A 17,329-nucleotide genomic window follows, 5' to 3' on the forward strand; every position below is an offset into this window, starting at 1 on the left:
ACCCAAGCTGGGTAACTATTGCATTGGACTTTATCATTTGCTACAGGGGTGCTAATAGGAACGGACTATTCCTGCGTAAATCCTTTGCTGCAGACGCACATGGAAGGTAACAATTTATCAATTCACTGCATGAATTTGCAATTTTTAATTTAATGTGACATGAATGTTTATTACAATGTGTTATTAATTGTGTAATAAATTGTTTTATTAGAGATATTTATTTGCTCTCTCATATTGTACTATACAAATTTACTATTTAGCACAGTCTTCTTTTTTCTGTTACTTGTGCAGGCCTGCATTTGAGAGTGTTCCAAATTTTACGTACCATCAGCTTGTATTTTACTATTAATATAAACATTTTAATATGAAAAGTTTGTTATTCCATAATTCTTTCTCTGGCTTTGACAATAAAAAGCAGATGAATTTATCTTTGAAAAAATACATCATGTTAGTTTTATTTTCAGATTTTATAAAACACCATTTTGAGTTACTATAGATAGTACCAAATAATGGTAATATATCTGGAAGTGGTTGGCCTGATCTTATATACAAAATCCTATAGCAACTTCCCTGTGACGTCAATCGGTGAATAGACTGACCCAATACCCTCCCACTACCCAATATCCCCTTCTGATACAGGAATCACAAATAGCAGCCCCAGCTCAATGCCATAATCTTCATTTATGGTTATCATATACAAGAAGCAAATTTATACTGAATGGTCTTGAGATGTATGAAAGTACATTATGGCTACATTGATTGTTGAAATACTGTTTAGCAGCAGAGTAGTTAATGTCATTACATTTGTACGTTATATCTTTGCACCTTAACTCCAGCAACAAAACTGAACAGAGATTTACATTGCAGTGTGGAAGAAGATTTTTTGGTTCACTCAATGCCTGTTGAAACACAGGATGCTGTCTTGGGTTTCTTCTTCCTTTGTCGTTTCCCCTTTCTCTCCTGCCTGTTCTTCTTCTGAGGCCTCTCGATACAAGGTCTAGATTCCGGTGGGAGTGATGTCATCATAGCTTTGAATTCCTCAAACTTGTAGGTGGGTGAACTAGTAGCAGGTGTTGTGGCATCTGCATTCCTAACTGGTTCATCATTCAGGATATCATTGAAAGGATCTTGTTTATGTCCTATGTCCAATACAGAGTCTAGTGGGTGGTTATCCAGTATTCCCACTTCTTTCTTGACCATATTTTCCCCCAAAATTTCTTTGTTGGGAGATTTGATGGTTTCCTTTTTGGACTGGTTCTTCCTTTTTCCTTTGAGTCCCTTTCCCTTTTTATGTTTCCTTCCTTTCTTTTTTGTTTTGTCTTTCTTCTTCATGGTGGTTTCTACCTTGTACTGATCAGGTGAGGTGCTTGGACTAACTGCCACCATAATCTTCAGAAGATCTTCAGTGGCCTGTATTACTTGTCCTATAGTGGGTGGCTCTGATGACAGCTCCACAGGTAGTGGTTGGGTCTGATGTCTGTCCAGTGGATTTGCGGGCTGATCAATGATATTTCCCCCATAATCATAAAGTCCAGACTCTCTGGGAACAGCAACAGATTCATTTTTGTACTTCTTACACCTGAAGAAAATATGGGTCAAAAAATAATGTTGAAAAGATAAAACTGTATGCTATAATATCTGCATTGGTGTTATTACTAACGAGCATTATACACAAATCATATTAATGTTTACTTTTCTATAAGTGATATTTTTGTATAAATGGTAAGATAAGATGTCATCATTTCAATTTTTACTATGAATCTCTTTCATACAGTATTATGCAGGAATATCTATCTGAAGTTTAGACTATGAACATTCCTTCCCAACAAACATCCCACTGTATCTCAGTACAGTTCTGACTTCCTGTGGCTTATCAAGCTTCATTGTTATGATTCCCGTACTCCAGACCAGAGGAGATCGTATGGCTGAGGTCAGAGTACTGGGAAGATATGCTGGTTGTGGGAGCAGGAAAGCCTAGTAACCCCTGGCGCCCTAACTCCGTTGTCTCGCCCGTGTTATCAGAAATCCCCTGCGAGACTGTGGTTGCTTGAGCCCATGGCAGCCGCGTTCGAAGGGCGGATTATGTCTGCCCAACCCCGATGCCCCCTCAGGTCTTAATGGGAGACAAAGGGAAATCCGAGACAGGGTGATAACAAGGGGCCCTCTGACTAAGCAACCAGGCCAAGGGTTACAAGCTAACTAACTAAATCAAAAAGGTATGTGCGGACTAGCCGCCAGGGAAAAGGACAACCAAAGATCCACTGATCCGTTACTCCTATCCAGCACCGCTGGATACCAGAGTGGATCAGGGAGAGCGGAATCCTCCGCAAAAGCTCCAGGACACAAATATACTAAATAATAAACAGTAAGCGGACAAGCCGCAACACACGGCTGCGCCGTGACTCACGAACACCACAGGATGTTAAAGGTGCTCAGTCAGACTCCAGGAAAAGATGACAAATCGCTGAGTACAGGACCACTGAGGACAGGAACAACCGGCTTGAGCAGGACTGGATACTTTCTGCAACTGACATAGGCAAACAGGAAGCTGCCGACACCGACTTTCAGAACTGGAGGACAGGCAGAATCCACTGGAACTCAGGGTAGGACACGGGATCAGACACAGGGACTGACACAGGAATCCACACAGGGACTGACACAGGAATCCACACAGGGGCTGACAGGAACCAGCTCAAACTTAAAGCAGACTGCAAACCAAGGAATATCATCAGCATCTGCTAACTGCAGTGAGCCAGCATATATCAGAGAGGCCTAATTAATTATCTCTTGCAGCTGGCCTGCTGCACGACTAAGCTGACAAGATGCAATCAGCAGCCAGATGAGGCTGAACACATGGGAACAAGCTGCAATTGCACAGACTCACCAGCGGCAGCAGACAAGAGTAATCCAAAACAGAGCAATGGGAAATCCTGGCATGCAAGACAACTAAATAAACATAAAATAGGAATGAACCACTACCTGTGGTTCATAACAGTATCCCCTCCTTAAGGGTGAGCTCCGAGCACCCCATGACACCCACGGGGAACATAAACAGAAGTATAACATGAAATACAGAACAAAACTGCAAAACAGGAATGAGCCACAGCCGTGGCTCATAACATTCATTGTGTCCATCCTCTATTACATGTCAAATTAATTTAAATTTATCTTAGACAAATTCAATAGATTGATTATCCTGATTTTGCATTGGTAGATTTTAAATACTGAATAACCCTTTTTAAATATAAAGGAAACATTTTTTTTTTTTTTTGCAAATCATACACTGACTAAAGGGTTTTCCGCCTGCTGCCAGTATAACAGTATTTCTTCTACGCTACTCCATGGCAGCCATTACTCTGGGATTTTATCCTAGGTTTTAGACAGGAAGTTTTTTCTTTTTTAGGCTCCGCCCCTCTGGGAATATAGGTCCGACTGCCCCTGGCTTCTTTTTTCCTGTCTCCTAAGGTAGTGACAGAGTAGTCGTTTGTTGTTTTTATAAATATGAGGCTTACCAGGATTTTCCCGGTCTAATGCGCCTCTGTGAGCCGCGGCTGGAAGGGGTTTGGATCCCGGAGTAAGCATGGAAGAGCATTATAATTACTGCCTGTGGCAGTACAAATGCTGCATGCTATCACTATTGATGTGAGGAGCAACTATGTTACTGCCTGTGGCAGTAGAAATGTCCGCCCACCACTGTGCTGATGTTACCTGTATGGAGAAACAGTGTATTGCTGCCTGTAAGAGTTCAAACGTCGCCCGCCGCCGCCGGGATATTGCTGAGTATGGCTCTCTGTGAAGAGGTGCCTCCGGCTCCCATTGCCGCTAGTGACCGCCGAGACGCTGGAGCCTGGAGGGCGGAAGCAGCGCTGGATGCGGCGGGCGGAAGTGCGCGGCCGAATCCCGGAAGACCTCGCGGGTCGGTCTGCGCATGCGCCAGCCGGCAACAGGAGTGTAAAGGCGGCTAAGATGGCGCGGTCCACCGCTGAGAGTGAGATTAAGTGTCCAAGTATAAGGGACACTGCTGCACTTAAAGGAGAAGTCTGCAGGAGGATTATAGAAACCATGGATAAAGAGATGTCTCCCTCTACGCTTACATGTGCCCAGGAATGGTAAGCAGTCTTATTTAGGGCACTGATTATGTCATGTAGTTAGGGTGCTTAGGATACTGTTTTGCTTTGGTTGCAGTGTGTCTGAAATTCCCAGGAAGAGAACATGTAAAAAGAAGCATCATTTGGCTTGTTCTGGATGTAAAAAGAGCTTTTTTGGGGATAAACATAGCAAATTGTGTGATGATTGTGAAGCATCCCAGGACCAATCTAGGCAAATTCAAGATCTTATGGAATGGATGAAAAAATCATTCTTAACAAAGGATGAATTAAAGGAGCTTCAGGGGGCTAAAAGGTCCAGGTCACAGACAAGTATGGACGCTGCAGATGATTCGGATAGTCTCGTTGTATTGGACTATGCTGATAGTCCCTCTCCGGCAGAGTCTGAGGAGGCTCAGGAGCCAGATAGATCATTTAATTTAGACATAGCAGATAGCTTACTTAAGCATATGTATAGAGCTTTAAATATTAAGGATGAAGCACAGGAGGATGATGCTCAGGATCCTTTATTTGAAGATAGGATTAAGAAAAACCGATGTTTTCCAGTGCATAAAGTACTGAAGGAAATTATGTCAGTACAGTGGCAGAGTGCAGATAAGCGTCTCAATTATATGAAAAGGTTGGATCATATGTTCTCGGTACAGGATGAGGAGTTCATTAAATGGTGTGAATTACCTAAAGTGGATGCTGCAGTAGCAGAAGTTGTTTCCAAGACCACTATCCTGTTGGAAGACGGTGCGGTGCTTAAAGATGCAATGACAAGAAGGTTGAGAGTTCCTTGAAAAAGATCCATAAAGCATCAGTGGTGACGCTAAAGGCTGGGGTAGCGATGGCGTCAACAACCAGAACCCTGAGATTGTGGGGGAACAATCTGAACCGTGATTTGGAGGATCAGGTATCCAGACATCACCTGCAGAAAGACCTGGCTATGATAATGAAGGCGATGGAATACCTGTGTGAGGCCTCTCTTGAGGTGGTCGAATATGCGGCAAAATCCTTAGCAGCAGGTGTAGCAGCTAGAAGGTCACTGTGGTTGCGTACCTGGACGGCAGACGTCCACTCAAAAAACAGATTGGTAGCTCTTCCTTATGAATGCTCTCGCCTTTTCGGAAGTAAGCTAGAATCTATAATCAATGTCATGTCAGGCGGTAAATCCGCGAAGCTGCCATATGATAGAAAATCAAGGTTTAGAGCTTCTTCACCTAAGCAGCAGTTTAAGGAGGCCAGGTCATACAGGCCAGGTAGACAGTATGGTAGATACACTCCAACAACTACCAGACCGTCCTTTCGTCAGTCTGGCAGAAGAGGCAATAGAAAATTCTGACTATATGATGCCCCAGAGTGCTGCGCCAGTAGGAGGCAGATTAATGGCAAGAGTCAACTCAGGACGCCTGGGTATTAAAGATAATCTCCCAGGGTTATCATATAGAATTTATAAAGAAGCCAACGGGACGGAACTTTGTAAGATCAAAGATTCTAACGTCAGAAGAACAGATAATAGCTTTTCAAGATATTATAAAAAACCTTATCAAAGCACATGCAGTCGAAAAGGTACCAGTGGCAGAGGAGAGAAGAGGTTTTTATTCCAGGATGTTCTTGATTCAGAAACCATCGGGAGAATTCAGGGCAATTCTGGATTTAAGAAGATTAAACAAATTCCTTATAAAGAAACGGTTTCACATGGAGACGCTGAAAACCATATTATTAGGGATAAAGCAGGGAGACTTTATGGCCTCTATAGATCTGAAAGACACCTACTTTCACGTGCCAATTCACGAGGACGACCGGAGATTCCTAAGGTTTTACGTCCTTGGAAAACATCTTCAATTCACCTGCCTGCTGTTCGGCCTGTTTTCCTCACCAAGAGTTTTCACGAAAGTTCTCCTAGCTCTAGTGGCACATATGAGAGTGACGGGCATAGCATTGTGGCCGTACCTGGACGACTTGCTGATCTGTGTAAGTACGAAAGCGACTCTAATAGCAGCGGTACAGAAGACTCTTCAGATTCTTCAAGCTCATGGTTGGCTAGTGAACTGGAAGAAGTGCATGTTAGATCCAACTCAGAACATACAGTTCCTAGGAGTTCGGATAGATTCAAAGAAGTACACGGTGGCGTTGTCGAAAGACCGATGCAAAACAATTCAAGATCTCTTGTCTCTAGTTCAGGTAGAGGACAGCATTTCACTCCGCCTAGGCCTGCGTCTTGTGGGGATGTTGTCTTCTACGATAGAAGTAGTACCCTGGGCCAGGTGGAAAATGAGAACATTCCAGTGGGACATAATCAGAGCGGTCCGTATAGGCAGAGACCTAGACCACAAGATAATCCTCACTCTAGGAGCAAAAAAGTCCCTGGTGGATAGACCAGAGCCTAAGCCAGAGGTCAATGTCCTTAGTGCAGCCCAAGTACGCTGTCTTGACAACAGATGCAAGTGCCACAGGTTGGGGAGGTCATCTGTTAAATCACACCTGTCAGGGGTTATGGTCCACCCAAGAAAAACTCATGTCTTCCAACAAGCGAGAAATGAGGGCAGTGTGGAGCTCGATACGTTGTTTTCAGACGCTGTTGGTGCAGTCTCATCTGAGAGTATTCTCGGACAATGTGACAGTCGTGGCATATTTAAATCGACAAGGAGGCACCAGAAGTCGAGATCTATGGGTGGAAGTAGCAAAGATTTTGGATTGGGCAGAACAAAACCTAAAGTCCATAACAGCCCTTCATGTCCCAGGGGAATCCAACTTAGTGGCGGATTACCTGAGCAGACACAATGTATTACCGGGAGAATGGGAGCTAAATCCTCAAGTGTTCCACTTAATAACACAGAGGTTTGGGTACCCTCAGGTGGACCTGATGGCCACGTCTCAGAATACGAAAGTGAAACATTTCTTTTCAAGGTACCAATCCCCAAATTCCAGCGGGACAGATGCTCTCTCCCAGAGATGGAACTTCAGCCTCAGTTATGTGTTCCCTCCACTACCAATGATACCTCGAGTTCTACGAGGAGAAGGCGGTAGTTATAATAGTTCTACCTCATTGGCGAAACAGAGTGTGGTTTCCCACAGTCCTCAGAATGGCGATACTGGGTCCATGGAGGACCTTACCAGTAGAACCAGAATTACTGCGACAGGGACCAATCTGTCATCCGAACCCACAGAGTCTTCATTTGACGGCGTGGAAGTTGAGCGGTCAATCCTGAGAAGTAAAGGCCTTTCAGAGCAGGTTGTTACCTTACTTATGAAGGCAAGGAAGAATATCTCTTCAAAGTCCTATTATAGGGTATGGAGGGAGTTTGGCGATTGGTTAGGGAATGACGCAGAAATCTCTAAGGTTGAAGTCCCGCAGGTACTGCAATTTCTAAGCGAAGGTTTTCAGATGGGTTTCGCAGTGTCAACCATCAAGGTGCAAATATCAGCCTTAAGTATATTGCTGGATAGAAAGCTGTCGGAGGATAACCTGGTGCAGAGATTTTGTCAAGCCATCAAGAGGGAACGTCCTAGAGTCAGATCAGTTATACCAACCTGGGATCTGAACCTTGTTCTGAATACGCTGATGGATTCGCCATTCGAACCTCTGCGGGAAATCTCTTTAAAAATGCTAACCTGGAAGGTAGTTTTCCTCACAGCAATAACTTCAGCGAGAAGGGTTGGAGAACTACAGGCTCTCTGGGCTGAGGAGCCCTACTTGAATATTCTTCCAGATAAAATAATATTAAAGAATAATCCAGAATTTCTGCCAAAGGTAGTTTCAAACTGCCATATGAGCCAAGAGATCATTCTATCATCTTTCTTTCCATACCCAACGGATGATTACGAAGAGAGGTTGCATATGCTGGATGTCTTGCGGGCAGTCTCCATATACTTAGAGAGAGTGAAGGACTTCCGGAAAGTTAAACATTTGTTTGTTTTACACTCTGGAGTCAAAAAAGGTGAATCACCTTCTAAAAGCACGATTGCTAGATGGATTACGGAATTGATTGCGTTCGCCTATCAAGAAAATGGCCGACCAGTTCCAGACCACATCAAGGCACACTCTACGAGGGCTGTGGCTACATCTTGGGCAAGAAGAGCGCAGGTGTCGATAAAAGAGATATGTACGGCGGCAACATGGTCGTCCATCCATACATTCACAAGACACTATGGCTTAGATGTCTCTGGTGGTCACTTTGGAGAAGCAGTACTGAAGGAAGCAACTGCATAAAAATTTAGCAAACAACAGATTGAAGTAAACACTTAACCAGCGCTTTTCCAGAATTCCATATGTTGGCTCATTCGCATTAACCCTTTCTCGTTTTCAGGGTATATCAGATATGCAAAGAGAAAAAGGAAGGAATATAGTGTAACATTGTTTTAATTAACACAAAATGGACAAAATGAACAAACAATGATCAAAATTGATTCTGGGGTGAATCACAAAATGCAGTGTATGGTATACAAGCTCCTTTATAAGGTAGATACTCACACCTTGATAAAGACCCCAGCAGAGGGGGAGAAACGCGTTGGTGGAGGAGGTGGCGATTCAATTCGGGATTCACAGGAACATTGCTGGAAGCCGGGACAATTTGCAAGGAGGGATACCATGCGATCCTATGTTCTGAGCGTCTTTTGAACTGCTTAAAACCCAGTTCAATCCGATCCGGTAATTACCCGTGGTTTAATAAGCCTACCTCCTTAAAAAGGAGCTTGTATGCCATACACTGCATTTTGTGATTCACCCCAGAATCAATTTTGATTATTGTTTGTTCATTTTGTCCATTTTGTGTTAATTAAAACAATGTTACACTATATTCCTTCCTTTTTCTCTTTGCATATCTGATATACCCTGAAAACGAGAAAGGGTTAATGCGAATGAGCCAACATATGGAATTCTGGAAAAGCGCTGGTTAAGTGTTTACTTCAATCTGTTGTTTGCTTCTGTTTGTCTTGGTGGAGGTTAAAAGGGATACCTCTAGAAGTGTTACACTGACTAGCAGCTGTTTTGCGCACGGGACGGCTCTTCTAACCTTTTTTGCCATTTGCATAAAAATTTACTTTAAGCATCATTTGGGCTCTGTGTGGTTTATTTCCCTCCCTACTAGGATGCTTTGGTATATCCCAAAGTAATGGCTGCCATGGAGTAGCGTAGAAGAAAGTAGCAAATGATACTTACCGATAATTTCATTTCTTCGAGATACTCCATGGCAGCCTACTATTTTCCCACCTCGATATATCTTTGTTTTTTCTTAGGCTCTGTCAAGGAGACACTCAAAAGACTGGGGAAGCCAGGGGCGGTCGGACCTATATTCCCAGAGGAGCGGAGCCTAAAAAAGAAAAAACTTCCTGTCTAAAACCTAGGGGTAGGGATAAAATCCCAGAGAAATGTCTGCCATGGAGTATCTCGAAGAAATGAAATTATCGGTAAGTATAATTTGCTACTTTAACATATATATGGAATTTGCCTTCTAAATGGCATTTGTACCCTGTCCACAATGAAAGCAGTCATCTGTATTATTTGTAAAACCTCAGCCTTACGGAACCAGTGCCACGTGAGTAATAATTATGTCAGTGTTTCTAAACTCCAGTTCTTAGGTTACCCTGACAGTGCATGTTTTCCAGATCTTCTCACAGGGTTAAAAGTGAAATAATTAGAATTTCTTGTGTATCATTTAAGGTGGCAGTTAGTAATGAATACACCTGTGCTCTAGAATGGAGTATAGAAAACATGCACTGGTAGGGTTCCCTGAGATTGGAGTTGAGAAACAATAAATTATGGTCTGCCCACTGGTTTCTAGTGAATCAATGCTTTATATTTTCCAGAATAATATAGGCCTCAGCTGTGTTTGGTGATGGCAAAGGCATTACAATGCAATCAATTTATGAGAACTGCCTCTCTGTTACTTACCATCCATACCAATGTCTCTCCACACACTGCTCCTTATATGTCAAATCAAAGCACTGCACCTGGATCACATTAAAGAAAGCCTGACCCACCACACGGGAAACTGTGTCATTCACTTTTCTCAAGCACTCCTTAAACCTAGGGACAAAGCAGAATGGCAATCGGTAACACAGTAATGCAAGAATTATGGTACTTTGCTATATAATAGTATAATATCAGCTTCTGTACAACACGGGATCGGTATGTGATGCAGCCACATGGGATGCCGAATGTCAGTTTACCGAAATCGACATCCCGTACACCAGAATGCTGCGCTCGCCACGCTGCGGGCTCGGTGGCAAGCTTTGCTCACCACAGGTTCTATTCTCCCTCTGTGGGTGTCGTGGACACCTACAGTGGGGGAATCACCTACTTCGCTGGTATTCCGGCGGTGGTATAGTACCCCTGTCAAGATCCCAGCGTCGGTATTGAGACAGCGGGATCCCTACGGGCGGTATGTTAAACGCATACCCACTGGCCATCAATAATTGCTTATTTTGAGTAGTACAAGGTATTAAATATTTGTGTGTCCCCAAATTGGGCATTGATATTGCTGCTGAATGCTTAGGCTTATGCACGGTCAGCTTTATTCTCTGGCCATTGTAAGAAAATCTTTATTAAAGCTGCATGTTTAAAATACAAAAAATTACATTATAAACCTTGTCATTGTGGACAAAGGGGGTCATTCCGAGTTGATCGCTCGCTAGCAGTTTTTAGCAGCCGTGCAAACGCTATGCCGCCGCCCACTGGGAGTGTATTTTAGCTTAGCAGAAGTGCGAACGAAAGGATTGCAGAGCGGCTACAAATTTTTAGCTCTAAACCTACTCAACGCTTGCGATCACTTCAGACTATTCAGTTCCTATTTTGACGTCACAAACACGCCCTGCGTTCGTCCAGCCACGCCTGCGTTTTTCCTGGCACGCCTGCATTTTTAAGAACTCCCTGAAAACTGTCAGTTGATACCCAGAAACGCCCACTTCATGTCAATCACTCTGCGGTCAGCAGTGCGACTGAAAAGCTTCGCTAGACCCTGTGTGAAACTACATAGTTCGTTGTAATAGTATGTTGCGCATGCACATTGCGCTGCATACGCATGCGCAGAAGTGTCTTTTTTTTTGCCTCATCGCTGCACAGCGAACAAATGCAGCTAGCGATCAACTCGGAATGACCCCCAAAGGTCTGCATGATGCTTTTGTGCACCTGCACAGCAGCAATATGTCTCTAGAAATTGTGATCTGATGGTAACAACTATTAGTATTTCTACCCTGTACTACGCCACATAAGTTCACCGTACAGTGGGAAAGGGGAGAATAATGAATAGCAAGGACTTTAGTGAACTGGACAAGCTCTTTTTGTTGTTGAGGTTGGACCATGGCGTGATGGCAACAACTCCAGTTATGTGGACCTTTATTAAAACTAGTTAAGTAATCCTGCTTTGTAAGTTTAACAGTAATAAAGGGGGTAATTCTGAGTTGATCGCAGCAGCAAGTTTGTTAGCAGTTGGGCAAAACCATGTGCACTGCAGGGGGGGGGGGCAGATATAACATTTGCAGAGAGAGTTCGATTTGGGTGAATTATTTTGTTTTTGTGCAGGGTAAATACTGTCTGCTTTATTTTTACACTGCAATTTAGATTTCAGTTAGAATACACCCCACCCAAATCTAACTCTCTCTGCACGTTATATCTGCCCCCCCCCCCCCCCCCTGCAGTGCACATGGGGGGTAATTCCAAGTTGATCGCAGCAGGAATTTTGTTAGCAGTTGGGCAAAACCATGTGCACTGCAGGGGAGGCAGATATAACATGTGCAGAAAGAGTTAGATTTGGGTGGGTTATTTTGTTTCTGTGCAGAGTAAATACTGGCTGCTTTATTTTTACACTGCAAATTAGATTGCGGATTGAACACACCCCACCCAAATCTAACTCTCTCTGCACATGTTAAATATGCCTCCCCTGCAGTGCACATGGTTTTGCCCAACTGCTAACAAAGTTCCTGCTGCGATCAACTTGGAATTACCCCCCTGGTTTTGCCCAACTGCTAACAAATTTGCTGCTGCGATCAACTCAGAATTAGGCCCAAAGTTCTCTATAGATAGCAACAATGCCACCTGCAGTCTGTAGAAAGATATTACAGCAGGTTACATCGGGTGAACTGTCATGGATTAAGTCATACATTTTGAAGTGGACATGGAAATAGTCCAGTTTTAACATACCTGTTGTTAACACGCGTCAATTCTAAAATGGAATTATGTCAGAGAAATTAAGCTGTGCCATGGTGAGGTGGGATCAGATCTGACATTGCTCTGCAATGCTCAGTTCTGCATATAAGGGTATTCTGGGAAGCGCCGGTAATTGATACTGAACCTGGCCTTCTTTGTGAGATCCTAATTCCTCCTGTGGTCTCCTTTACAATAGAGGGAAGGCACCCAGAGGTGTGGATGTATTGTAAAAAGTAAATTTCTTAATTTAGAAATCTGCTTTAATTCAGTATGCGTTGAAAAGTTGCTCACTGTAAACTTCCACATTGCTTCTAAAGTTTGTTTCACATTTTACTTGTAAAAAATTGACTGCCCAAGGGCAGACTAAAACAATACAATAAAGACAATTAAGTCTAATACCATTGATTGTATTTATTTATGTATTTGTTCTTATTAGAAAATACACTTTATACTTTCTGGGGTGGGGTCCATAGGGCTTATGTTTATGTGACTGGTGGTCCGGAGACCACCGGTCACAATACCAATGCCGAGATCCGGGCATCTGAAAATCCCGATTGTCGGCATGCCGACCAACAGGGACTATTCCCACTTGTGGGTGTCCACAATACCCATAGAGTGGAAATATAACCTGTGGTGAGCGCAGCGTGCCTGCAAGGGGCTTCATTCCACTCGCCGGCCATCCGACAGCCGGGATCCTGCTGTCGAGCGGTCTCCTGACCGCCGGTCACACATACCCTAAGCGTGCATGGATCATGTTGGCTTACTCTATCACCTGCCTTGCAAGTAGCAATGCGTTTTGCTGCATTTATCTGCACTTTTTACTTAATCCATAATTTTATATTGTTTGTATATGCAGCATATTGCATAGGTTTTGCTATTCACCTTGATGTATGCAAGTACTCAGCAATTGTATACTGCAGTTTACTGCTTACTGTTTCATTAGTAACCTTATACCCATTATTTATTTATTTATTTTTAAACAAGAAACTTTATTTTGTTTTCCAAGAACATGCAAAGGATTCAATATAGTTTATACTGGACAGAATAGGTCAAGTTTGTTTTGTCTCCTCACAGTGTCCTTCCTGATTGTGACTTTGGGTTTTTTCTTGTTCCAGTGTTTAAACATTCTGTTCCATTGATAAATGGTAGTGAAGGACACCACAACAGTAAAACTCCATCCATTTTCATTATTAAAGCAACCTTTGATTGTCAAAATATCCTACTGAGATTCAGTGTTTGGCTTTCATTATAGATACAATGTTCTGTATGCATAGAATTATAAATCTGAAGGAGATATAAGCATATTTATATTTACAATATTTAGAGGACACATTTTTGGCTGTCCTTGATATGCTGAGGAGCACACAGCCACTTCCACTCCATTGAAAAAAAAAAAAGGTTTTTGCACAGACTGAGCTAGCAGAGGTTGGGTTTCATACTATACTTTTCATCAAATGAATTTTTGCACCTTGAAGTTGCACACATTTCAGGCACACTTCAAACACACAGAAGTCATATGCAGTAAAGACAATGGCAATGTTCTCTTATAGTATACTTGCAGACGTCCAGGTGATAGGGCATGGTTTACTGTTTTGCGTCATTGTGGCACCACCCACTGCAGCACAATGCTGTGATTTGCGACACTTTGCTGCGAGGGGGAGGGGGATTGATATGGCGCAATTCATAGCGAATTACATCTTCAACCCACCAGACCGCCCATTTCTCTCACAGACCATATTTGTGGATTTGGATATTGTGACACCAAAGTTAAAGTATATGATTCTGGCTGTATTAGAAAAGGCCTGGTTTAGAGGTGGACTTTAATCCAAAAGTCAGGCATAAATGTCCACTTTGTTCTATTGTGCATTGTGGAATTGTCAACCTTGAATTAAGTTACTGATGCCAGTTAAATGGTATAATATACTCTATCAACCTGAGCAGGAGGCTTACAAGACAAATAGAAGGTCTGAATGTTTCTTTTGTGGGTAATGGTGACATAAATTGGAATCCTGCAACTAAGAATTTTTTTTTTTACCAGTAGCAAAACATTATGCTTGTGGGATAAAGAGATGATGCCAAGGAAACTATGGTAGATGACAGTGTATGAGGGAGAAAGAAGGGCTCATTATTCACTCCAGAAGAGAGATCCCTTCCACTGTAAGGTGCTGGGCAGACTTACCCTATCTCCACATTACTACAGTGTCTTCTACTTTCTGTCTAAAGCAGGATTACTGCTTCTCAGTAGAAGTAATAATAATAATAATAATAATAATTTTATTTATATAGCGCTCTTTCTTTTTTTTCAATAATAGTATTTTATTAATTTCCAAGTACAGAGAAGAAAAATCAAATAAATGTTCACGATCAAAGGTCAGAAAATGAATACAGCTTTGAGCTAGTTACAGTAGGTACAATCATACAAACTAGCTCTGATTCCAGAGACTCAGTTCTCTAATCGTGTTCATTAATTCTCACAACTAACAATCGTAACTTTAACCTTAAGAATAATAGAATAGAGAGAGTAGTAGACAGGGGAAGACAGAACAAGACATCGACACATGGGGGTAGGTTAAAGGGAGGCGAGTATGTGTGACAGGGGTGCACCTTACTCCAGTATTGTAACATAGAGATAAGTGGAAAGTTAGTTAGTTATTTAGCTAGCTAGGGGGGGGGCCTCTGCACCACTAGGCATCGTCCGGTTGTGAAGGATGTAGTATTGCCGTATCTATGGGGTCACTAAAAATTGTAGAGTGACCTTTTCTCTCCCGGAGTTCACCCCATTTAAACCATCTCATATAAATAGAAGAGGGGGAAGAAGAATATACACATCCCGCTGTTTCAAACAGAAAATGCTTATGGGTATTATTAATAACCGTCTGAATGTGGGGTATGGACTGTGATTTCCACAGTTGGCCTATTGCCGCTTTAGCTGATATTAAGACATGTCCTACGATATATCTGTCACTGCTGAGGAAGGTGTGAGAAGGGTAGTGAAATAGGGCCAACATTGGATCCAGTGGCACTGTAGCTCCCACTAGTTCCCCCAAGAGCGAGAATACTTCCGTCCACAAAGGCCTCAGGACTGGACAATCCCAAAAGATATGTAGAATGGAGCCCACTCCACCACATTTTCTCCAGCATAACTGGGAGGTCGAGGGCCATATTTGGTGAAGCCTCTGCGGGGTGAAGTACGCCCTATTGCATAATTTATAGAACATTTCTGAATGCTGGAGACATTTAGAAATTTTAAAGCATAGTGATGAAATTGTATCCCACTCTTCTTCTCGAAGTACCAAAGAGAGATCCCTCTCCCATTTCAACTGCGCAGGCAATTTCCCTTTTTTATTCAAAAGGACAATGTACTGGTACCATCTGGATATCCCACCTCTATGGCCAGGTGATGTCAGTCTGGAGAGCATAGTGGCTGGTAGGGGAAGTGGGTCTCTAATCTCGTTTACATACGATTGGAGCCAATGACGTACCTGTAGGTACTTAAAAAAATCATGTTTTGAAATCCCAAACCGTGACTGAAGCTGGGAGAACGGGATCAAGCTATTATTCAAAAAAAGGTCTTTCAGTCTCACAACTCCAGCGTCGATCCAGGTGTCCAAAATAAGATCAGGGACATTACATGCGACCGTTCTGATAGAGAGGTCTGCTGCAGGTAGTTTTATAGTTGGGTCAGATGCCACCACGGAGTGCCATATCTTCAGTGTATTTCTAATCGCGTCACCAGGGCCTAACCATTTCGGGACACTCTGTGTTGGTAATAGAAATAGGTCTGTTATATTAATCTGTCCTAAGAAGGCTTTTTCGATAACAACCCATGGTTTGGGGGAATGAACGGCAAACCAATCTCGGGCTTGGCTAAGGAGGCATGCAGAGTGATATGCATCTAGGTTGGGGTAAGCTACCCCACCAAAGCTCTTGGGTAATGAAAGAACCTGCCTAGAGATCCTTGGTTTCGCTCCTTTCCAAATAAAGTGTGATAGCATTTTGTTAGCCTTAACACTAAGAGCTTTAGGGAAATGGCGGGGGATGGCCCGGAATAGGTAGAGGAGTTTCGGAAGTAGTACCATTTTGGTTGCAGAGACCCGCCCCAGCCAGGAGATTTCATGTAGGGACCATTCTTTAATCAATTTGTCGATGGCGCCAAATAAAGGTGTGTAGTTACAATCGTAAAGGTCCTTATCAAGAGATAGATGTATACCTAGGTATTTAATAGATCTCACCTGCCAAGCATATCTGTATCTATCCTTGAGTAAGGCCAGGATATGTGGCTGAATATGGAGTGGTAGGGCTTCCGTTTTGGAAGTATTCAATTTATAAAATGACAATCTGGAGTACCTATCTAATATGGCATGGAGTCCTATAAGGGAGGATTCGGGGTTTGTCAAACAAACTAGTATATCGTCTGCGAACAGACTGATTTTATGACTCATTCCCCCTATCTCAGGGCCCGAGACTTCTGTGTCAGTCCTAATAGTCTCAGCCAGGGGCTCAATAGCCAAAGCGAAAATTAGGGGGGATAAAGGGCACCCTTGTCTAGTGCCGTTTAGAATTTCGAAACCCCTGGAGAGACACCCATTAACATATACCTTGGCGGAGGGGGTAGAATATAATGCAAAGATGGAATCTAGAAACCTACCCTGAAATCCAAACTTACCCATAACTGATCTTAGGTACCCCCAGTGTAGCCTATCAAACGCCTTTTCTGCGTCTAATGATAGGACCAGGAGGGGCGTTCTATTAACATTACAGTATTCAATGACGTTATAAGCTCTCCGTGTATTATCCGGGGCCTGCCTGCCCGGGACGAAGCCCACCTGGTCAGCAGCTATAAGAGTAGGCAGTAAGGGGCACAGACGGTTAGCAATTAACTTAGCGAAAAGTTTGACGTCTGTATTCAACAGAGCTATCGGTCTGTAATTTTGAACAGATGTGGGAGATTTCCCCGGTTTAGGGATAGCCACTATCCTTGCTTCAAGCATCTCTTTCGGGAGCCTCCCCGCTTCCGATGCTTCGTTAAAGACAGCCAATAACACTGGAGTCAAGTCTGCTTTGTAAGTTTTGTAGAAATTAGATGGAAAACCGT

At 43.0% G+C, this 17,329-nt stretch overlaps 1 protein-coding gene across 1 annotated transcript in view; it reads right to left on the minus strand.

The window, feature by feature from the left end:
• Nucleotides 1-423: 423 nt before the first annotated feature.
• The window catches only part of PROCA1 (protein interacting with cyclin A1), a 36,081-nt gene continuing 19,175 nt past the window's right edge, over nt 424-17,329 (minus strand). The window contains exons 3-4 of the mRNA XM_063957379.1: nt 9,982-10,116; nt 424-1,579 (exon numbers count right to left, since the gene is read on the minus strand). Of these exons, the coding sequence (XP_063813449.1) occupies nt 889-1,579; nt 9,982-10,116 (826 nt within the window). The 3' untranslated portion in view covers nt 424-888. The remainder of the gene's footprint in view (nt 1,580-9,981; nt 10,117-17,329) is intronic.

Source organism: Pseudophryne corroboree, chromosome 2, assembly GCF_028390025.1.
Source record: "Pseudophryne corroboree isolate aPseCor3 chromosome 2, aPseCor3.hap2, whole genome shotgun sequence".
NCBI classification, from domain to species: domain Eukaryota; kingdom Metazoa; phylum Chordata; class Amphibia; order Anura; family Myobatrachidae; genus Pseudophryne; species Pseudophryne corroboree.